The 25,716-nt window shown below is 34.4% G+C and overlaps 1 protein-coding gene across 3 annotated transcripts in view; it reads right to left on the minus strand.

Annotated features, from left to right (window-relative positions):
• Positions 1-2,409: 2,409 nt before the first annotated feature.
• LOC150110691 (syntaxin-6-like) overlaps positions 2,410-25,716 on the minus strand; it is a 136,023-nt gene continuing 112,716 nt past the window's right edge. For 2 of the 3 annotated variants that reach the window (XM_090395680.1, XM_090395662.1), the window contains 2 exons: positions 20,779-20,903; positions 2,410-2,710 (listed from right to left, as the gene is read on the minus strand). In XM_090395680.1, the coding sequence (XP_090251806.1) occupies positions 2,634-2,710; positions 20,779-20,903 (202 nt within the window). In that variant the 3' untranslated portion in view covers positions 2,410-2,633. The remainder of the gene's footprint in view (positions 2,711-20,778; positions 20,904-25,716) is intronic. The other variant, XM_090395671.1, reaches the window with a different exon arrangement.

Genomic DNA, 25,716 nt, shown 5'->3' on the forward strand with positions numbered 1-25,716 from the left:
GTTGTTCCAGGCCATACGATGAAAATATCGTCTACATAACGAAGCCAAATTTTCGGTTTTTTATGGTAGTTGTTTAATGTATTATTTTCAAAATTTTCCATATATAGGTTTGCTAAAGCTGGGGAGAGGGGGGAAAGCCCATTGCCAGTCCTTTTTGTTCCCAAAATTTATCTTGATACATGAAAAACGTATTTTTTATGCAATGTTTATATAGTTCTACAATGTCCGGTGGAATAAGATCTTCAAGGAGATTCACTGTTTCATTTCTGGGAACATTTGTAAAAAGGCTGACTACATTCAAACTTGCCAGGATGTCTGAAGGCTCTATGTATACATCCTTTACCTTCTCAATGAAATGTACATTGTTCTTAATGAATGATGTTGTTTTTCCTATGTGTGGTAAAATTAATTTGATGAACAGTTAGACTGCTGCAACAACATCTAATGGACTATATTGAGTAATTTCTCATTTCTTGTGTTTAAACTTTTAGTTACCTGTCCGGTTTGTTTATCTTTATTTATCTTAGTAAACATATGTTTCCAATACCGAAATCTTTCTTTTGAACTGCTAAACCACAGAAACCTATGCCTACAGTTTCAACTCTTTTTAAAAGCTTATCACAACTAGTTTCATGCAGATTTCATAATTACTCAATTATTAAAATATCATAAAGTAAATTTTAATGGAAAATTAGACAACCAGCAAAGCATTAATAATGAATGCTCATGTTATCAGGCTTAGCCATTCCTTTATATATGTAATAGCTGTTTAATATACAAGATAATTACTGTTGAAAAAAATTATCAGTTTTGTATTCAATGTAGACTTCTATCTTCACAATTACTGAATTTTAATATGTGGATGTTAGCTTTTAAAATGAAACGAAGAATATTTATAATGAAATCATATGAAACGTTTATCAAATGCAGCTGACTCTCACTACAGCATAACACTGTGATAACAAACAACTTATTCAATAAAATAATCAAAAAGTCTGACCTAGCCTTATAAGGCACAATGTTATTCTAAAGAAAATTAACTACAACAAACTATTCTTTTGGTTCCCTACAGCTTCTGTGTAGTGAGAGTCCACTACATGTTATTAATATGAAGTTCCAAAACTATAAATGAAGCAGTCACCCACTGTGATAATAAAAGTCAGTTAACATATTATCATGAGCATCCAATTACATCAATCTTCCACATTATCATACACTTATTACATACAATTAACTTTCACTATAACAAACTCAGGTCCACAGGATGGTTTGCTATAGTAAATTTCTTTAGAATAACATTAATGCTATAAAGTTTGGCTGGAAGTTTTTAGTAGTTATTGCAGTGAACAAGTGAGTCCACTTGTATGTCTGCTCTAAGAAGAGTAAAATATGTTCCAAATACTTTTCAGTGAATTTATTGACATTTTCCATAACACATTATTAAACCATACTCAAAATAATTTTATAATTTTCTGTGTTATGATAAAAAAACTACTCTTAAACCAGAAACTATTGCACAAGAACAAAAGGATGCTCTCTATTCACTTCTGTACTGGATCAGGGAGATAAACTGGTACTGATAGTAATTTCATTGGTTTCATTTAATACAGAATGCTTTTTCTAAAAAATATGAAAACTTGCATTGAAATACTTCATTACATCAATCATTACATTACATTTTCATTACATTATTTCACTCCAGCTGCTATGCAGCTACATATCATTCCCTAAATTTAAACCAACAAATATATTTTTAAATAATTCAGAAATAATTCAATAAAAATTTATTGTATAATAAATAAATTAGAGAAAAGCTAAAAATAGCTGCTAATCATGTGATTTTTATATATTAATAAAAAATGGATTAAAAGTTATACAATGATTCTTCAAGAAAAAGTTATTAATATTTAAAAACTGCGTTGTATTTACATTTGCAAAATGCATATGCACAGGACTTTACATACTGGTTGGTAATTTTCCAAATAAAATGATTAATAAATTGGCATTTTAACACTTTCATAGTCAGGAATTGACTCTAAAGAAATACCTTCCTGTCATTTGAACCTGTTGCCTTCTCTTCAGCAACATATATTGCCAGTGACCATCAAAGTTTTAATTTTACTTTAGTAAATATACATGAACCTGTAGGTTTGGGCATATGTCTACTGCAACCATCAAAGTGGCAAAAAGTAATCGTGTTACAAATATAGTAGGATAAAATAGGGGAGAAATAATTCTTATGACATTTTGAGGCACCTTTGGTATATGAGATGCAATTTTTTAAAGTCAATAGGGAGTGGAAAGAAAGGTATGATGAATGATGAAATGTGCTAGACTTAAATTCACACTAAAACAAAAGAAAAAATAAATGTAGGTTATTCCACATGCAGGAAGACTGTACAAATGCAATAAAATTAGTTGTTTTTTTAATGAACAAAATTATACTTAATTTTGTGGCATGTTATTTATGAAATGGTCAACCAAAATAAGCTTGTCATTTATACAGGAAAGAGTTTTTCTATCATCTATATTTTCCTTCAACAGGGATTTGATTGGACCCATTGTATGTTGGCAAACTGATAAATGGCATATGTTTAAAGCTGTTTTATATAAATACCCTCCAAATATATTATTCAAAACACAAAGAGGAGGGCAACTACAACCACCATCATTCCAGATAACACTCCAATAGCAACCCATTGTTTTCTATCTGTTAAAGAAAAAAAAAAAATGAAAGTTATGATTGATAAAACAAAATGATGAAATATTATATTTGAGGGGGGGGGGGGAAGGTTAATTTTGTCCAATACAAATATTACTATAAGTGTATTGTAATTTGTAATAGATATGAAGTGAGAATCAGACTTTTAACTAGAGATTATATTTTTCCACAACTCTCATGAACCAAAAGACAAGCAAAAAAATTAAATACAATATGGGGAATTTATATAAATTTCATTTGAAAAATTACAATATAGTTTCAGCCACACAATTCAAATATTGAATTAAGTAACTGTACCATGCATTCAAATCTTATATGCATTATTACATTCCAGTGTTAATTTAAAATACTAATCACTGAATTTAAGTTTTCTGAAATAGTAACCAAAACTTATGATTATTAATCAAATGTCATCACTATATGCACAAGTTTTATCTTGAGAAGCATATTAGATTGATTCTAATAATATAGATTTTAATGAGTGACAATTTTACTGGACAGCTTCCCTAAAGAATTAAGAAAACTTTAAAAGCTATTTTTTTTTCCCATTATGAAAACTAGAAGTATTAAGCTCAGTTCTTTAATCTATACTGATATTGAAAAATCACTGGAATTTATTTTTGAGATTGATGCTGTCTTTTGAAATCTGTATCTTCGATATGCTTTTTTTAAACTAAATTAAATACCTGCAGTAACATACCATTTTCATACAGTAACACTTGGTATGAAATCAGCATTAATAAGATATGATTTTGTGAATAGTTAAGGAAACAGAAAGAAAACATTCTCGGCATAAATGTGTAGAACAATACAATTCCAGCTACTTCGGAATAATTGTCAGTGAAGACAGCAAAAACCTCAAATTTCTAATATGTTCCTCAAGGAGTGTGATTAAGGATACTTCCTAAATTTTCCTCCTTATTACTTTCTCGGAACTTCAATAATGTCATATTATATTTTAGTCTTCTAAGGGCATCAATCCATCTACATCTTTTCTTCTTTTGGGCTTTTTTTCCTAGCTTGGCATCAAACACCTGTTTTGCAAACTTTTCCCTTCTTTTATTCTGTTTAACTGACCAGGACACCTTAGATTAGTTCTACTTGCACATTTTTGAAGGCTAACAATGTCAAATTGCTTCTTAATATCTTCATTTTTAATATAATTCTGCTGTTGATGCATTCTGTTCACTCTCCAAATAATTCTCATATCTGTAGTCTCAAGTCCTTGATCGAATGATTTACTTCTAACCTCGTTTTCAGATATTTAAGTTAAAATTTATTTGAACACTATCTTATATCAGCTAGTTCAGTTTTTACTAATTTCTCTCTTATTCCACATTAACGGACTTGCAGTAACAAGGACTTTTCTACATTTAACTGCTACCGCATCGAGGATAAGGTGGTCAGTCCTATGCCTCCTGCTGTGTCCTATGTCTGTAGATGTGTGTGTTCACAGGTTGGTTTGCCTGTTCTGGGGGACGAAAAACCCGAGTTTCTGGGTGAAAATATCCCCTACCTCCATATGAGACCAGCTAACTCACCTTTAGCCGAAAGAGACCAGATAAAGGTTCCTCGCATCACTGATGGAAATCTAACCCAGGTCTTACCGACCAAGCTTCGTCTATATTGACTGAGCTATGGAGGCTCATATATCAATAGGTGAAACATTTTACTTGTTTTACAGGTTACAGGTTACTGCATTCAGAACACAACTCGCATTTCCATGTTTCTGCCTATTTTATAGTTTTCATCTTTTTATTGCTGCTTTTCTGTGATAAATTTTTTACAGCAGTTACTCAATTTGGTTGAGGAACCTGAAAATTTGTACTGGATTTATTTAAATTAACATTCATTGAAGTTTTTCTTAAGTCCACTGCTGGATGAATACCTCTCCATGATTCTTTCATTTTGGCAGATCTTAGGCATCTCTACACCATAAATGTCCATAATATCTTGTTACTGACATTTATCTCCTCATGCCATCTTACTGCTGATCTACCTGATTTCTGATAATCAGTTCTTAGTGTCCAATCTGTTGTTTTCTTTGACCATTTGTTGTCAAGCATTATCATAATATCCTGCCCAGCAACAAAATTGTTGCCTTTTGTTACTAATGCAATGCAATGTCTATTACTTTTGTTTGCTTCGTTATCAAGGTGTTTTTATCTGTGTTATTCCCAAAATGTGTCTTTTTTTCATGTCCTTTCTTTTCAGCTTACACGGTGATCCGAATGCATTTTTGAAAATTATGGAGACAACTACCGTGTTTGAATAAAAACTTTAGTTTAATATAACTAAAATCTACATATGACGTTTCGACCTTTATGTTAAGGTCATCTTCTGGAGCATACGACTATATACAGAAAACAAGCTACACTACATTCAAACTGGTTTGTTAAAGATACTGACCAACCGCTACAACAAATGTTGGCCTGACCTCTGGTGAGAAAAAAAAAATTTTTTTACATCAACGCTAGCGTCCTATTATTAGTGTTATCTGTTGGTTGTAGAAATACATTAGGCACAACAAGTATCTATCTATATACATATATTAACATCATGATTATACTTGTACATTCCAGCCAGTTGGTATGGAATGGTTTCTAATACTAGCTGAAGATTGGCTAGAGTCCTGACTTATGTTGGATCTTATATATTAGGTAGGCTGAATGTGTGCCATCTAGATCCTTGGAATTTTCATGCCATCTTTGTTGTTGATATTTGGGTTGTTTATCAGGATTTCGCAGGCTTCCTTAAATTCCTTTCATACCAGGTTTTTGTGTGGTGTAAAGAGCGGGTGCTTTTCCAGTTGATTTGGTGTAAGGTGTTGAGCGCGTGGTCTGAGAGGCCTGCTTCACCATAATGGTTATATTTAATGTGTTTTTTCTTACGTATAGGGATTGTCCATCCTGTTTCACCGCAAGCAAGAACACATTAGACACAGTAAGTGTCGAGAGTATACACTGGTTGTAGATCTTTCTTTTTAGGAGGTCGGGTAAATTGTTTTCCATCCTGCTGTTATTCTAGCTGAAATTTCATTATGAAGTTTATGGTTTTTGTAATGATTTTTTTCTAGATATTTATATGAACTCACTATTTCAATCTGTCTTTGTTCTATTTTTATTTGTTTTCATTCTGGAGTATTTTCACTATACATTATTTTTGATTTATCTGTATTTATTTGTAGACCTATCTCCCTCAAATTATCCACACAATCTGTTATACCCCTCCTTGAATCCATTAACAGACAAAGCACTCACACAACTGACTGGCAACCCATTCTATTCATAACTCTCCAAGCAAAAAATCTAGTCCACACATCTCTACTAACCACACCTTTATTCAACTTCCAGGGATGACCCCTTGTTCTGCTCCCTCTAGCCAAGTGCTGAAACATTTTCTCCTGCATTGATCCTATAAAATTCTTTAAAGAAAGTTAAATGTTTCTATCATATCCCTTCTTTTTCACCTCTCAACCAACTTCTGCAGCGCACACACGCTCTCAACTTATCCTCATAGACCATTCACCATCTTGGTTGCTCACCTTTGAATCCTCACCACCAGTTCCTTATCCCCAAGAAACCCAGACTTGAGCACAGTAATCCAAATGTGGACATATCATAGCCAAGTAATTTCATTCAATGACTGTGTTCTAGTTCTTTTGTGATGTTGCTATTAGTATGATATCATCAGCAAATCGTAGACTACTTAGGTATTCTCCATCAATATTCAGTCCTCTTTTCTTCAATTCAGTTTTCCAATATAAGTTTTCCGGCATATTCAATGGCTGTAGCAAATAATTTTGGTGAGATAATATAAGTCTCCCTGTCTGACTTCTCTTTTTAGTTCTATTTCTTTTCCATTTAAAATTATTACTGCTGAACCCTTCATATTTAATATTTTACTTAATCCTCATACTTAATATTTTAATATAAACATCATCTATTTCTATGTGCTTTAATGCTTCAAAGCATTTTACATAGGCCTATTGAGTTGAATTTTTTTTTCATAATCTATGAAACACAAAGAAATTGGTATATTATATTCTTTTTTTTTTTTCCCCCCATTACTAGCTTTAAGGCTACTAACTGATCTAAAGTTGTGAAGAATGTTTTGAAACCTGCTTGTTGTTTTGGTTGATGAAAATTTAATATATTGTTTATTCTGCCATCTATAATTTTTGGACAAAAGCTTATGAAGAACTGGGAAAAGGGTTACAGGCCTATAACTTATTATATATTAAGAGAACACTATCATAAGTATAAAGAGCTGAGATAAACTTCTCCGATATTCATGTCTAGTTTAAGGCAACTTTCATAATCTATGACAGTGCTTCAAGGTAACAATACAAGAATAACAAAATAAATAATTTCAGCTTAATAGTATTTCACTGGATTTCTAACCTGCACCTTAAAAGCAAAAAAGTACAACTGCATTAAAATACATTGCATTCAATTAAATTGTTGTAGAAACAATTCAAAAAAAAATTTCAATGAAAAGAAACTAACGTCTTATCAAAGTACATTCTAGGAAACAGATAAAAATGAAGTTAGTAAATTCATCTAGTGTGAGTGCTATGTGGCCTCCAACAACAAGTCCATGACTTCCTGGAGGTCTCTCTTAATAATAATAATAATAATACAAGAGGAATCTGGAAAGTTTTGATAAACACCTAGAACAAAAATGATATTAAAGCAACTGATAACCACAAGAAAGAATGTATGAGGATATAAGAATATAAGTTACCTTCATAACTCTGTTACTAGTATGTTCTTTCTTATGGTTATATCAGTTGCTTTAATATCATTTTTATTCTAGGTATTTATCAGAACTTTCCAGATCCCCTTCCCATCTTTGACAAATTAATTTAGCAGTCTAAACTATCAATATTTTTCCTTCTTAATGTGATTCACATAGATGATGAACACAGTAGAGATAGTATTCACTCTTATCTTTTTTTATATCAAGCCAACTTCCCTAACCTCCCTCAATTTTTTACTGTTGACTTAAAACTTAAAGGTAAATCATGTATTGATTTGTAAAATGTGCCATATATCTGTAGTGTCTTTAACAGTTTTTCTCTTGGCATGCATTTATGTGCATTTTCTTTGTTGTATACCTTTTCCAGAAAAAACTTAAATTTAGATCCTTGTTATATTTACATCACTTATCAACTATTCCATCATATCTCAATCCCTATATAGGCTGAACCCCAAGCTAGTTCTTTCCCAATTTTTCTTACCTTCCTCTCGAAAATGCTTGCATAAATCATACCTTACCATTCAACATTTTTCCAATTCTCAAATTCAGTTTTATTCCTCTTTTTTTAACAGCAGAGTACTACGAGAGTCCTACTCCAATCATTGGAAATTTGACCATCTGACCAGGCCTTCTGAATCATGCAGTTCAGCCATTGTTAAAACTTTTATATTTCCAAATTTGATAAGAAATGCCATATACTCCTGACTGCATTCTTTTTGCATATTTTCTATTAATGTTCTGTTGCTGCTTCTTTCATTTATCAAACTTTAAAAGTAATTACTCCAGATATTTAGAATATCCTTATCAGTTTTTTTGGTTGCCATTTATCATCTATGATTTCTTTTACAACATGATTCCTTTATTGAATTTATAAGCCTCTTCAGAAGTCACCACATTTTGCCACCTTCGTGATGTTTATCTTCTACATTCTCACTGAAGTAGTCCTACAATTTTTGTTCAGCTACTTTTATACACTGCTTCACTATCTCTGTATTCTAACAGAACACATACTGTCTTACTTGCTAAGAACTTTTAATATACTTTTTTCACTTTCTTTTCCAGGAGTGGCTTTTTAGCTTCAGTCCACCATGACATTTGGATTTTTATATTCTTACAAATAGCTTCCACACATGCCTCCCTGTTTGAATCAATCTTTTTTTCAGTCATACCACTGAGTTCAAAGCTTGGCCCTTGTTTTAAAATTCTTTTTTTTTTCTTGAATAATATTAGTATCGTAGTCTAAGTAAAAGTAAAATTTCATGCCGGCTGGGGCATCGCCCAGTTAAACAACAAGACCCCCGTTGTTTTCACCAGGGAACCAGGGTGAACAGCGAAAAGTCAACTACTGGAACAAATCTGAAAGCACACCCCAACTCAACATCACCAGAGTTAAAGATCGGTACTATCAACATAAGAGCCTGAATGGCAAGAAATGGAGCTACCTGAGGAATTAGATAAGTACCAGATCGACATAATAGGGGTGACTGAAACAAAAAAGAACAAAAACTGGTGAGATCTTTCTGAGCAATAAATACAAAATGTTATATTCAGGCAATGACAATCAAGGAAAAGAAGGAGTAGCCATTGTATTCAACACTAAATACGAGGCTAATCTTCTTGAATGGCAGACAGTCTCAAGTAGAGTGATGTGGGCAAATATCAGAATGGGGAACTGGACAATGAGACTTATTTGTGCCTAAGGTAGAAGTGGAGGAATTTTTCAATGCTTTAGAGAAAGCATCTGACACAATGAAAAAGTAAAAGTTGGTTCTTGTTGGGGATCTAAATAGCAGAGTAGGAAATGATTGTCAGACATACAAAAATATATTGGGAAAATTTGGAGAAAAGAGCAAAGCTAATAATAATGGCAAATATTTGTTGGATTTCTGCTCAGGACATGGACTGGTTATTAATAACACCATGTTCCAACATAAAAATGTGCACAAATTCACATGGAGAGAAGAGGCAAGGAATAAGAAAAGTCTCATTGACTATGTTATTGTTGACAGTGATGTTTTCTCCCTGGTGCAGGACACCAGAGTGCACAGAGGATTTGAAATTGGAAGTGTTCACTATTTAGTCTTAAGCAGGATAAAATTGAATTTCACATTGAAAAGAATAACATGTAAGAAAGTTTTAAAGTGAATAAAAGTTGAACAGCTCTCAGATGTGAACTGTACACTAAAATACACAAAGATTATTGAAGAAAAAAAAGGAGTTAGAGATGATAAAGGTGACATGAAAACAGGAGAAAAAGATATCCTTGAAGTATGGAGTAATTACTTTGAGAAATTGCTAAATGAAACAGGCAGTGATAACACAGTGTTAAAAAACACTCAACAAGGCATACAGTCAGGAATACATATCCATACTTGAAGTAGAAACAGCCATCAAAGGCTTAAAATGTGGAAAGGCAGCAGGAGTAGATGATATTCGACCAAAAATGCTTATGGTGGTATAAAAGTCTTGCAGTGGCTGCACTGCATAGTTCAGAAGGCCTGAACAGAGGGACGAATTCCCGATGATTGGAGTAGAGCTCTAATAGTACCCATGTAAAAAAATGGGAAATAAAACTGAATGTGAGAATTACAGTGGTATTTCCCTACTGAGTGTTCCTGGTAAGATATATGCAAGTATACTTGAGAAACGGTTGAGAAGAATTGTGGAAGAAAAGCTTGGTGAAGAACAAGCTGGATTCCGACCAAATAGAGGCTGTCAGGATCAGATCTTCACTTTAAGACAAATAGTGGAGAAATCATGGGAGTATAACAAAGGTCTCTATTTGAGTTTTTTCTATCTGGAAAAGATAGAGAAAACTCAAATAGGGAAACTCAAACTCAACATTTAAGGCATATGATAAGGTGCCAAGAGAGAAGCTATTCAATACGCTACAGTTATATGGTGTCAATGGAGCATTATATCAAGCAATACTTTGTCTTTATTTGAGTTGTAAGTCAGCAGTTAGAATTGAAGGAAGTACAGGAAGATGGTTTAATGTTAAATTTTATGTGAGACAAGGATGTACATTATCCCCTCTGTTATTCATTATCAATGTGGTTCACATTATGAAGGAAAGTGGTATTAAACATGATATCAAAATTGGAGATGTTAATGTCAGCTCTTTGCTTTATGCGGACGATGTCATACTTATCAATAAATCCGCTACGAGTCTGCAAGATTCCTTGACTAAACTGAATAACTGTTGTAATAGATATGGTATGAAGTTCTGCAATAAAAAGACAAAGACAACGAAAATAGGCAGAATCATTGAAAATGTCAACTGCATTGTGAACGGAGAACCTGTGGAACAAGTACATTTCACCTACTTAGGCACGATTTTTAGTGAAGATGGTAAATTAAATATGGAAATAGACAACAGAATCAATAAAGCTGGTATAGTAGGAAGTCAACTGAATAAATTCATATGGAATAAGAGAGAAATTAGTCGGAACACTGAATTACTTGTATACAAGACAGTGTTCAAACCAGTTTTAACTTATGGATCTGAGAGATGGGTCAGAAGTAAAACACTTGACCAAAGACTAGAGACCGCAGATATGAGAGTCCTGAGAGAGATTAGAGGCGTGAACAGATGGCATCAGTGGCAATATCATATTAAAAATGAGGATATTAGGAAAGAACTTGACATTGTCAACATCCAGTAATGCATTAGCAGAGCTAATCTCAGGTGGTATGGTCATTTAAACAGAATGGGCGAGGAAAGATTGGCAAAACAAGTGTTCTCTGCCAGGTTGGCAGGAAAACGACCTAGAGGAAGACCAAGATATAGGTGGTTTGATAGGGTACAAAGTGCCTTAGACAACAGAAATATAAGATCTGATAATATTGGAGTCTTGACAAGTAACATACTGATCTGGAGGAAAATTGTAGATAGGAAGTTGGTAATGATGTAAATTTTTCATGTAGTGCTATCATATCCTGTACACCCCTTGAGGGTACATGGCAGAAATTTGATGATGATAGTCTACAGTTCATCTTTGAAAGCTACTATATTTTAATTCTCTATAAAACTTTTGTATATATTATTCTTTTCAATATGATACTCATTTTTAATTTGCACAAAAACTAAAATAGTATTTACTTCCTGTTTTAAATCCCCTACATATTCTTGTATCTTGCATTGGTAAGGATATCACTATCAACAATAACATAAGACTTTTCTTATTTCCTGTTTCTTCTTTTCATATGAATTTGTGCACAACTTTATGTAGGAACATGGTTAATAATGACTGGTCATGCCTTGAAACAGAAATCTAGGAAGTATTTACCAGTGTTATTAGTTTTGTGCTTTTCTTCAAATTTTCCCAAGAAATTTCTCTATATATATCTGGTATTCATTTCCTAATTTGTGTAGATCTTCCACAAGAACAGCTTTTCCTTCTTTATAACAGCTGCCTTCTTTCTCTAATAACGTAAAAAATTTCTCCACTCGAACTACCTTAGTAGAACCTTCTATGGAACTATATGCAAAAATAAATCTTACTGTCTAATTTCCCATTTTGAAATTGCCTGCCATTTAAGAAGTTTATTTTCAAATTTAGTGCTGAATGCTGTAGCTAATTCTTCCTTTACTGATATGTTTAATATAAAAATTCATAATTAATGTTAAGAGAACACACAAAAAACATCAAGAAATCATCTGAAGTACTGTTGAGATTGCTTTGGAAGGATATAGTGTATTGGGGATTTGAAATAGGAAACCGTCATCTAATGTTGAGCAGGATCAAAATAAATATCACAGTGGAAAGAAAAATATAGACTTCAAGTTCTGAACAACTTTCAGATGCCAAATATAGAATTGAAAAAAGAATTGTATTATAGAGACTGAGTGAAAAAACTTGAAGAAAACATCGACTAACTTAGACAGAGAAGATGGGGGGGGGGGGGGGGGGGAAGTTCCCTACAAAGATACATGCTGGTGTTGTAAAACTCCTACTAATCACATCATCTAGTGAAAGTACATATTGTTTAAAAGATTGTTTCTGGATCAGTATGTACATTGTCATTATTCGTGTCCATCATGTTAAAAAGTTATGACATCTAAAATATGTGCCTGGTGTGTTTATGTTGTAAAATTAAAATAGAACAAATAGCCAATATCAAGTTTTGTGTTAATCTGATAAAAGTTCTACAGAAACATGAAAATGATAAGCAAATTTATGGTGATAAGTGTATCATGCATGTTATAAAAATTCCTGCAGTGATACAAAATCATTAGATGATAAACATGTGGGCCATCAAAAACAGTAGTTAAAATAAAAAGTTCAGGAAATCTCAGCAACTAATGCTCAGAAATGATTTTGGGAAATCTGTGTGTTTAGTAAGGAAATAATTTTTCAAATTATTACCTAAAATTTTAAGAAAATGAACAATTGTGTAGTTTGTACTATATGTATTAACTGACAATGAAACAGGAGAATGAAAGGAAAACTGTGCAGAACTCAACGAAGTGCTGAAACTAACTTAGACTTAATGAAATAGACCGTTACAAGTGAAAAGATATGTTGCTTTCAACACAACCCAAACTAAATGACAAAGTATAGAATGAAGGCTGATGGTCTCCCAAAACAAAATTTGCCACAAACGGTCAAAAACAAAAATAATACTGATTATTTTTTAATTTACTTCATTTACCCAATGTTAGTGTCTGCATGCACATATCATTTGCGATCCCCGATGACAGTAATGCAATGTTGCCAAAATATAGGAAGTATTAATTAAAGTTATTATAATTAATATTCAACATACGTTGTAATTTCTTGAAAAATAATAGTTATAAAAAAAGTGAGGATAAATACACACTATATGTCTGAAGAATTCCTCAGAAATATGATTAAATAAGGAAGGGTAAGAGGTGAAGGAACTCTTGTTCTGTCACTTACTTGAAAATTTTCAGGTATTCATTAGTATATTTTAATATTTGGAGTAGAAAAAGCCATCAGAAATGTGATATGTGGAAAAGCAGCTGATATGGTGATGATCAACTAAAAATGCTTGAATATGTAGGGTATAAAAATTTTAGTGGCCATGCTACATAACTTAGAAGGCTAGGTCAGAAGGATGAACTATCTAATTGGAGTATAGTTCTATAAAAAATGGAAATAAAATTTTTTATTTCTGTTTTTATAGACTAATACAATAGACTAAGTACACCAAAAAGGTTAAAAAAAAAATCACAGAAGATGAAAATTGATGAATAAGTGGGATGTTGACCAAATAGTAGTCTTGTACCAAGATACAATTTTTACTTTACAACATACAATTGAAAAATAATGGAAGCATAACAAGGATCCCTATTTAAGTTTTGTTGTTAAAAAGGCATAAGGTGTAAGGCAGGATTATAAATCATTTCCACACAGATCATGAACTTCAATCATTAAGGAAACTGATATCAAATCTGTTTGGACATCAATATATAATTTGGCTAAAGACTGTTACTATTCTATGCAAATATTACATTGTTAAATCTGCTACAAATCTCAGCTGAGGTGTTTGCAATGACTTATCTTAGATCAAGATCATCAATCTTCCCACCAGAATACAAGACAATTCCCCCCCCCCCCTCCAATCTGCCAACACACTTGACCTCTTCCTAACAAGCTCCCACTTCCAGGTATACTGTGGTTGGCGATTCTGCTCTTGGACCACAACCTCATACAAGTCTCATTGTTGCACCCACCAGTTCACAGTCTGGTGTCCTTTGGCACTACAAGGGTGCCAACTGGGAGGACCTCTGTGACTTCTATTCCTCCTTCCCATGGTCTGACTATTGCTTCAGTTCTTCTGATCAAACATCTGCTCAGACTGAATAACAGAAATCATCCTCACAGGAATGAAGGCTTTCAATCCCCCATTCCAGTCCAAATGTTCAGCCACCATCCAAGCCTTGGTTCTCAAAAAAGTATGCCAATGCTGCAAAAGAAAATACTTCTGCTTATCACAATCAGTTCAAGACCAAAACTACCCTCTCTGCCTATACTGAAGCCTGCAACAGTTGTATCATCACCAAGTACAAGGCAGACTTTGAAAGATCCAAATGCTGAAAAAAATAGCCTCCTGTCCAAATGAGTCACTCTTTCTGGTTCCTTTCCATTTGGTGCAACTTCTGCCCATCCAGGTTTCTACCACTCTCTCATTCAGATGGTAATGTAGTCACCTAAACAAAAGACAAGGTCAACTTACTTGCATCACTCTTCTCTTCCAATTCCTGCATTCATGATCTGGGAAAAGTTCCCTCCACTCCACAAAGAATGACATCCTTCATGTCTCCCATAGTCTTCTGACAAAGAGAAATCCAAAAATCAGCAGAATCCTTAATAATCTGAACAAAAACAAGGTATCTGGTTCTGATGGTATCCCGCCTATTGTGTTAAAAAATTGTGACCCAGAAATAACACCTATTCTGTATCACCTCTTCAATCTATCCTATTATTACTATTATTATTAAGAGAGACCTCCAGGGAGTAAGGAGACTCATCAAAGGAGGCCACATGCTACATACACCAGCTATCATACATATTCTTGAATTCATTCACACTGCTTGCACTCAACATCCAATGGCAATCCATTCCAATCAAGCACAACCCTATGAGAGAAAAATCTAGCCCTACCCTTCTTAGTGGCATTCATTCTCAGCTTCTAAGGATTCCCTCTTTTCCTTTCCCCAACCTCCATAAATTGAAAAATTCCATCAACTGAAATCCTGTATGAACCTTTCAGAAGTTTGTAAGTCTCAATCATATCACCTCCTCTTTCTCCTGTTTGCTAGTGGCTGCAGTCTACAAATTCACACACTGTCTTCATAATCAGTATTTTACAATCCTGATATAATTTTTAATGCTCTCCTTTGCACTCTCTCTCTCCACTATATCAGAATCACAACAGAAACCAAGGAAGCAGACCTGTGCACAATAGTCCAAGTGTGGTCTTATCAAAGATTTGTAAAGAAGCAAAATGGCATTCTTATCTTTACATGTGAAAGTTTGTTTCAGCACTGCAATTATCTTTTGAGTTGTATTTGCAATCTTTGCTACTATGGCCTCTGAACTTCAACTTCCTATCTACTAACACTCCAAGATCCCTAGCCTCATGATTTTCTTCTAGCATAATCCCACCAATATAATACGACATTGGATATCTAATCATGCCAAAGTGAATGACTTTACATTTACTCACATTGAACTGACACCCATTTTCCCATGCCCACAATTCCAGCCTATTCAAATCAATCTGCAAATACTGCATATCAGCAGCTTTCCTGATTTCCCTACCTATCTTTGCATCATCATCATCAAATGTATGTCACTTGTCAAATCCTTTCCAATATCATTAATGTACAGATTGAATAACAGTGGACTAAGCACTGATCCTTGTGGTACACCACTGGTTAAATCTTGCAGACTCACATCCCCCATATACCACTTTTTGATATCTGTCAGTCAGCCATCCTCTTATCCATGCTAATATTCTATAATCCAAACCCATATTCTCCAGTTTATACAACAATCTATCATGCTGTATTCTGTCGAAAGCCTTAGTAAAATACAAAAGTATCATGGTGTATCCATTCTCTTTGTCTAGCTCAATGGTAACATTGTTATAAAATGTGGGCTAGTTGCTAAAACATGACTTTCTCTTAGTAAACCCATGTAGCTGATTGCAAAGTAGAGATTCACTGTCAACCCATTTCTGAATGAGAGTCCTAACCAATTTTCCAAAATCTTCATCACCACTCCTGAGATACTAATTGGTTGATAATTGGATACATAGGTCTTTGCACTACCCTTGCGCAATGGAATTAATATACATTCTTTCCATTCCTGCAGAATCTTCTCTGTTCTGAGACTCGTATCAAACAGTCTGGTCAAAGGAACAGCCAGTTCAGCTGCATACACTTTTAGTACAAGTGCTGATATCCCAACAGCTGCTATTGTTGAATTCTTATTCAGTTTGTGCAACAACTCTAATACCTCATCCTCATACACCTGTTTTTTCAACCAGTGAAGAGGTAACAATGAGCTCAATGTTTTACACACCAGGTCTCTAGCTTTTAACAAATTGCGCACTCATTAGTTGGACAATCTCTTCTGCATCTGTTACCCTCGTGCCATCTGCATTTAGAAGAGTTATTCTTTCATATTCATTCTTTCTTTTACTTGCAGCATATCGATAGAATTCTTGCGAGTTGTCTTTAGCATGCAGAGCCAGTTTCTTTTCATACTCAGACTTTGTTTTCCATACAACAGTTGTGATTATTCTAGCATGCTGCTTATAATTTTCATAACGAACATCATTCTTATGCACACAGTATTCCTTCCACATCATCCTTTTCTCACAAATCTCTTACTTAATAAGATTACACATCCATTTGACTCCTACCCTATTTATTCTTTGAACTCTCACACATTCTGATCTCGCATCATTTAAGTATTGTTTAAATGCTTCCCATGGACTGTCGATATTCTTCCCATTCCGAAACACCCATTCCACTGAACTCAGTATACACCTCAGTTGGTCATAATTTCCTGCTTTGTAGTTCAGCATGCAATCTTTTCTGAATGGAACATTCACAATCTTAGTCACCTTCCAAGTGAGTACAATGATCACTGTAACCAACCGGAGGCAGAATAGTTACGTCTTTAACTAAAACGCCCTCTGACACCATAATCAAATCTAACACTCTTTGACCCAGAGTTCCTTCTGTCACATGCTGGCTGACTGAGGAAGTTGTCCCCCAACAGCTTAATAAATTAATTTTCATTCTTCTCATGAGATTTTACTGCTAGCCAATCATTATTTGGATAATTAAGGTCTCCTTTTATGATTACTCTTTTTTGCATTCATCTTTTCTATTTGATGATGCATTTCTTCATCACTAGCAACTGATCCACCAGATCTGTAACACCACCCCACTATGTAATTGATCTTGTTAGATTTCCCCCTCACACTAGATGGCTTCAAACTCACTGCCACATGAAATACTGTTAGTAGCAGTACTACTAACATAGGAAGGAATGGAATCATAAGTCTCAACTCTAACTGGATTCAAGTCATCCAATATCATTAAATATTGGATGACTGCATGACACAGCTGAACAACTTGCAAATCTCTATTCTTCTCTAGTGCCTTAGACATCTTTGCACACATTTTATGGGTCCGAACTCGACAAACACAAAGTCAAAATCGTTTTCTCCTTGTCAACATTTCCATGATAAAGCCCATTCCCATCATTAATACAATTATGTAACATTGTCGCTCTTACACTCACATTCTCACCATTCCTTCCTTTATAATTTAGTTTCCCTGACTGTCTGTGTTAGTCTCATACCAGTTATTAGTTTTTTAAGACTCCTGATACCAAACACATTCAGGTGTAGGCCATCCCTCATATACAAATCCAATCTTCTCTCCAAACTCACTCCACACATCCAAAAACTCGCATCCATTTCTTCTCCACATCGAATTGTTTGCCATCATAGCCCTTCTTTTTAATTTATTTTTATCACATCCAGATAATATACTGATGATTTTCACTTTCTCACCCATCACTCTAGTCTCTTCCAACAATCCTTTCATGTTTTTTCTCATACTGAACTTATTGCTACTTAAGTCATTAGTACCTACTACAATTACGATCTCATTTACTTTTTTCTGTTTTTTAAATTGCTTCCTTTATATTCTTAATTTTTGCTCTGGGAAAACTCGAAGTTATAACTTGCTCATCAATAGCATGTTTTATCATAGTTACCATAACAAATAACATCCTCTTTTTATAAGCAACGTCACTTACCTGATTACAGTTACTTCCTGACTTACCTGTTTCCATATTCAACTGGCATTTATCCGACAACATAGAAACAGGTCCGCATCCAGCCCATCTTAAAGAAAAGCGATAAAAGTCAACCAATGAACTACCATCCAATTGTTCTCACTTCTGTTCTCTCAAAAATTACAGAGGTCATCAACAGCCAACTCTCGAACCATTAAGAAACATAGAATTAACAGTGATTAGCAGTACGGATTCTGTCACTCGTAATAAACAGCTGATCTCGCTTTCACCACCCACCTATGAAAGTCAGCCAAGGAGAGATTTAGAGAAACTCACATGGTTGCCCTTGACATTTCAAAGGCATATGATTGGGTTTGGCACAGGGCCTACTTACCAAACTGCCATCATATGGTGTGCCTTCCCCACTGGATCGCTGGTTGTTCACTACGAGTTATGGTGGATGGCTTACCTCTTCAGATTTCTGCAGCAATGCAGGAGTACCCCAGTGTTCTGTTCTTTCGCCCACTCTCTTCCCCTTGTATACACAAATGACCTGCTCTACTTCAGTCTTATCCATAGCTTTGCTGATGACAATACATTCCATTCCTCCTTTTCATATCACAAATGTGTTAGTGCTCAAATATTGGAATCCTCAAGATCTACCATGACTTGGAGACCTGAACTCAGATCTCCAAGCTATATCCCAGTGGTGCAAGGTTGTCCTTGCCCCAGTGGGATAAACTTCAATACCACTAGAACTCAATTCTGCCTGATCTCTCATAAGAAAAAGCTTGCATCCCTCCTACCTTCAGTAATTCTCTTTTGGACTGACTTGCACCTTTGATCTTTCCTGGCACAACCCTATTTCAACTACAGCTTCTGAAGCCATCAAAAAAACTTTGCATACTTTTTTGCATGACACTACTTCACACCTTCACAGCTACTAACTCTGTATAGAGTTAGTAGCTGGGTAGATTTGGGCTTTGTATAAAGCCCAAATCTACCCATCCAATGAATATATTTGGGGTGGTGCACCAAAATCCTCTCTAAGATTGCTTGATTCTATCCAGAAGAGGGCAATCCGACTAATTAACGATCCCTCTCTCACAATGTTCAGATTCTGCCTTGTGCCTCTTCTACAAATTTATTACACCATAGCTACAAACTGCTACTTTCACGGACAGTGCTCTGTTGAATTGGCCACTATTGTTCTTCCACTCTTCTCCAAAATCATGAAAACAAGAGCCACTGATAACCATCACCCATTTACAGTCCATCTTAAAACTCACAAAACCAATTTCACTGGTTCCTCTTTTATTCCATCTACTTCTGTCCTATGGAAGTCTCTTCCTTTCTTCTATTCCTCTCCCCCCCCCTCCCCACAGCACTAGTGTGCTATAGGTTTGTGGCCTTTCGTGTGTGAACCAGGTAAAAAAAAAAAAAAAAAAAAAAAAAAAAAAATATTTTATTCCTCAGGCATAATTCTTAGCAGAGATAGTAAACAACATGAGGAGAGGATAATAGAACAAGTTGAGAGCCACCTAAGAGAAATAATCAAAAATCAATAAAAATAGTAGATAATGTTCAAATCAATTTTAAAATAAGGATCTGAGAGTTTATTTAAAAATTAAACAATCAAACAATGGTGACCACATATACAAAATTCTTTTCTTATCTCTTTCTTAATTTTTCCCAGGACATACAAGGTGGGGGGGGGGGGGGTCTGGAAAGTTCTGATAAACACCTAGAACAAAAATGATATTAAACCAACTAAAAAGTTACCTCATACATTCATAATCACAAGAAAGAACATATTAGTAACAGAGTTATGATGGTAACTTATGTACTTATATCCTCGTTATGTTCTTTCTTGTGGTTATATCAGTTGCTTTAATATCATTTTTGTTCTAGGTGTTCAGAAATTTCCAGACCCATTCCCCCTTTCGTAATCCTGAGAAAAATTAGGAAAGAACAGATGTTGCCAATGGCAGAACCACATTAAAAATGAAGATATCACAAAATAGTGGGACATTATTATGATTAACTCTGAACCATAAAATGGGAAATGAAAAGAGAAAATGGCAAGAAAAAAAGATCCAAGTAAGACAATATACATATTGTCTGGAAGAAATCTGTTAAAAGAAACCTAACAAAGAAATACTCTGTTGGATTATCGACTCGCCTTCCATTTAAGGACATACACCAGTAAATCATGAAAATTCTGTCAGTTTCTTGTAATATAACTTGTTAGTACCTTTGTCTTGGAGTGAGAATGCAGTTTATGATATACTGCTTTAAAATTTTTTACTTGGCACCTCCTTTACCAACAGGTAACACACTGCTATGTGAGATTTGTTTGTCTGTGACCCATTTCTTCCCATGTTAGGATATTTGCAAGTAATATAGTAATATAGCTGATGGTACAAAATGCTATGCAACAACAACAATAATGGATCCTTACATCTCAAAAAAGAACTAAAATGAATGCAGAAGAAAATTACGTACTTTTAGTGTAATTTCCATCTGTCAGCTTACCGTGAGACAGGTGTAACAAATTTGTTATTCTCTTTATTGGACTGTCAGTTACAACTTCTGTTCCATTACCTTCATGTTCAACTCCATCCAACATTCTAATTTAAAAAAAAAAAATAATAAATGAAAATACACACGTTATTAGTAGGTAACTGCATTTTCAACAGGTTAATATATACACTATGTTGCCAAAAGTGTCCAGACAGCAAATGTTTATATTTCCCATTGCTACAGCATTACTCTCAATATGAGGTCGGGCCTCCTACCACTGTTATTACAGCCATTACCCTTCAGGGTAGGTTCTCCACTAAGTTCTTGTAAACTGCTGCTAGAATTCATTTCCATTCCTCCTGTACTATGGCAAACAGTTGATGAGTATTAGTTGGGTGAGTAGGTCTGGCATGCAACCTTTGCTCCAGCTCATCCCAAAGGTGTTCAACAGCGCTGAGGTCAGGGATTGGGCTGGCCAGTTTAGTTCTTCCACCTCCATGTCTTCAAACCACGGAACTTTGTTTTGGCCCTTGCTTTGTGAGCAGGTGCATTATCATGCTGATACAGGAAAGGGCCTATTCCAAACTGTTGCAACAGAGTGGGAAGAATGGAATTGTCCAAAATGTCATGATAGGCATCAGTGTTTAAAGACTTGGACACAAAGCCCAATTGGATTCAATTCAAATCACCCCAGACCACGCTACTGCATCCAAATGTTGGTTGATACAAGACATTCCTGTAAATATCATTCACCAGGCATCTGCCAGGTCCAGACACATCCATTGAATTGCCAGATCATGTATGGCGATTCATTGCTTCACAGTCCAATGACAGTGTTATTTGCACCATTTCAGATGACACTGAGTATTGGTCAGGTGTAATCAAGGGCTTGTGAGCCACAGCATGACCATGAAACTCGAGGGGAACAAATACCTCCCAGCAAATAGTTCTGTCACCTGTTCCAGAGCTCATGCAGAAGTCGTTTACGATGGTTGCTAAGGCTGATTGACAATTTATTGTGACAACAGACTTCAGAGTTTGCCCGTTCCGATTTATCAGTTTCTTGCTACAGAGTGGGAAGAATGGAACTGTCCAAAATGTCATGGTAGGCATCAGTGACATTCCTGTATAAGATCTGGAAATGTGAAATCACATTTCCACATGATGATACCCTCACTGACAGTAGACTGGAACACGTGCAATGTAGTAGAAATCCCTCATACTGAATGACCAAACTTGTGAGCTCTGACTCTCTTATCAAGTTAGAACAGACTCAACTCCTTTTGTCCACTGATCCTGATGACAAAGAATGCCTACACTGCTAATTCCCACATGCCTATGCTTATATAACATTTGCAAACATGTATCTTCATTATACAAGCAAGGCAATGTAGAGCTATGGGATGTGCAATGATGATTTATGATTTTTAATGGTGGAAGGACAAGAAAGATTATTTTAATGGTGGAAGGACAGCGGTACACAATTTGAATCCCACAGCAGGATTCAAGTCTGCAACCTGTCGGTTGGAGAACCGGAATGCTAACCACTCTGCCAACCAGGCTGGCCTATGGGGTGTCAGGACACTTTTAGCAACATTGTGTGTGCATGTGCATAATCTATTTAAATGCAATTAATGACTGATAATAAGGCTCATTCATATATTATGTAATACTTTAAAGGCAGAAGAGAAAAAGAATTGTGGTTTTGTATCAATGAAGAGTGAATGACAGAACAAAAATCTCTCTCTCTCTCTTTTTTTTTTTTTTGAATACAATCTATGAACAAATGGAATTTGTAGTTATTTTTCCCAGTTCAGTCTAAAAACATTATTTTGGCTATAGTTGTTCTTTTAATTAAAACAGATAATGTCACTTGATTCTTTGTTGATTGGTATTTAATATAACTCTTGAGAATGTTCACTGGATTTTAATTTATCATGAAATTTCAAGACTACATTTTCTTTATTCAAATATGGAAAAAAAAAAAAAAAAAAAAAAGGCACATCAGCTTTTCAAATAAACACAAGATTATATTTATAAACAAAGAGAAATAAATTATTGTATACAATTAACTGTTTGAAATTCATTAAACACACAAAATATTAACCCCTTAACATACAAAGACGTCTGTGACATTGCAGTTTATTCTTTTGTTTATTGCAGCAAATTGATTTCGAATTTTGGTTTCACATATAAATACAACGAATTTGATCCAACAAATCACCCTCGCCCAAAACTCGCAGAAAAATGACCGCTTTCTGATTTTTAATTGGTACGTTAAGGGGTTAAGTATATTTCACCTGAAGACTGTAAGATTCCCTTTTTTTCCCTATTATATTCTTCGCTCCTCTTATTTCTCAAGCTCCCACATTTCTTCAGTTTATCATCATGTGCAAAATTCCATAGGCTACATATTATCTTGGTTATGTAGCACTGGTTCTTTCCTAATTTCCATGGAACTCAAATGACCATTTATGAGTACAGGAGTGCAGATGTCTTGTGAAAGCTATGTTAAATTGGAAGAATAACCTCCTTAAACTTATACATTAATGTTTTTTTTTTTACAGTGCAGTTATCATCCTATGATAATTGCAGTGATGAAGATGACTTAACTTTGTGGTCTCTAACCTTAGAATGTGGTTTCTGACTCACTGTCTACCATCATTTGTAGGTTTCTAGCTTTAAACAACTGTGGAAAATACCCATTAATATAATATTCAGTGTACATGTCTTCATTTCAAAATGCATTACATTAAACTGACAATACAAAACTCTACAAAGTTTTTGTATTGTGTAAGTCACTTACCATGCCTGACTAGACTTTTCATCATTAATATGTAACTGGGTGTTCCAATCCAGACCATCTCCAATGTTGTTAATATACCATGTTAACAGTAGTGGACCAAGCATAAACCCTTATGTGACATCCCACTGGTCATTCTCATTTTCTTAGGCTGAGCTCCTCCATACATCCATATCAGATGCCTGATAACAGGCACTCTCCTATCCATGTCCCAAGCCTATTTTTATCTACCTGTCCCTTGAGTTTGTATAATAACTTCCTATGTGGAATCCTGTGAAATGCCTTGGCAAAATCCAGAAGTATCATGGTATATCTATTCCCTTCTCCACTTTTTCTGTCACTGTTATAAAATGTGAACAGATTACTAAAGCAAGACCCTAACTTTAAGTGCTGTCCACTACAAGGATCAAATTGCTATCTACCCATGGATGCAGTTTCAGAAACTCTGAAATATAGACTGATCTATATTTGGCTGTGTCATGTTCTAGCTCCACTCCTGTATAATGAGGAATTATCTTGTCCTCCTCCTCCTACTCATTAGGAATCATTCTTGTGTTGAGACTCAAACAACCAGGTTAGGAACATTGCTTATTTACACATTCCTTCAGTAATACCCATGAAGATATTTCACACAACCCTACTGCTATATATGCATTAAACTCTTGCAATATCTTTAATACTTCTACCCAATCCAGCTTTATCTTTGTGTCTAGTGTCACCTCAGCTTTCAAAAAACTAATGGATTAGCTGACACATGTAAACCACAATATACTACTTTATTGTGGATTTTTTTTTTTTTTTTAATTTAAAACATTACATCATTTTACATCTTAAAAACATCTTCAATGTGGACTGAAGAACAGTAATAGATGTTTGAATACAACTAAACAGTGAAGTGTATGTGATAACAATGGAATCTTTTTGATATTATGAAGTAATGAAATTTCTGGGATATACACTATGGAAAATTATATAAAAAATTTTACATACAAGTAAGGATATCAATTTCTCTAACTTTAGAATAGAAAGGCATTTATTACAATTCAGATTTGGTTGATGTATTAGGGTTTTAGTACTTTGTTAAGAACGTTCATGTTTACAAATATTAAGTAATAATTTGGTGTTATTCCAAAACATTCTGTGGCTAATGTCAGCTTCACATTCAACTAATCCAGATGTTTGAGGCTTAATGAGCTGAGTAACGCTCTAATGTTCTGAAATAAATTTTTCACCTGACTTTCCTGTTTGACCATGATGAGGTAAATGGCTTTTTAAACAATGGATAGGAATTCTGTGAATTTATTCAGGACTGACTCAATGTGAAACTGACATCAGCCTCAGGATCATTTGGAATAATACCAGATTATTACATGACATTTATGTCATGTTGTAATCCGGTATATAAATATGAATGTTTATTCCTACCAAACCTAAATCATAATTTGCCTAACTAACTGCCTTTCTATTCCAAAAGTTTTCAAAATTGTTACCCTTAACTGTATAAATAATTTTCTTTTAAATGATTCAATAGTGTTTGTCCTAGCAATTATGTCCCAAAGAGTCCACTGTTGCAGACATTTTATAATTGAGTTATTATTGAAATTTCTGTTATTCTTCAAAGTTTGCAAGTTCACACTGCAAACTTTTTCCAAGAGTAAAATAAAATATCTGTTAATGTTCGGATTTATAAAGTTACTTACCTTGGTTTATGTGTGCTAATTAACTTATATAAGTCACAGGATTCTTTATGCATCATTCACCAAGAGAAAACTAATGATCTGTCTGGAATGTATACCTTACCAAAGTGATTACTTAATAACTCATCTATTTCCTGCACATTCAACACTTTTCTACTAAGTTTCCTGTACATTTTCATGGTCATTTTTTAACTTGGTAGATGGTGAAAGAATTCTCTCAGATTTCCTTTGGCTTGTTCAGCCAACTTTTTTTTTTAAATAATCTAATTTCATATTTTTAATTCTGTTCATGTGCCTGGTTATCACATTTCTCCAGATATTGGTTCCGCAATATTTTCTTTTCATGCAGATTTGCCTTAAGTTTGGCAGTTAACTCCCCTGTGATTTGATTTACTCTCTAACTCTGAGATGCAGTTATAG

The sequence above is a fragment of the Typopeltis vanoorti genome, chromosome 1 (genome assembly GCF_054136105.1).
Source record: "Typopeltis vanoorti isolate ZY-2024b chromosome 1, IOZ_Tvanoo_1.0, whole genome shotgun sequence".
Lineage (NCBI taxonomy): Eukaryota > Metazoa > Arthropoda > Arachnida > Uropygi > Thelyphonidae > Typopeltis > Typopeltis vanoorti.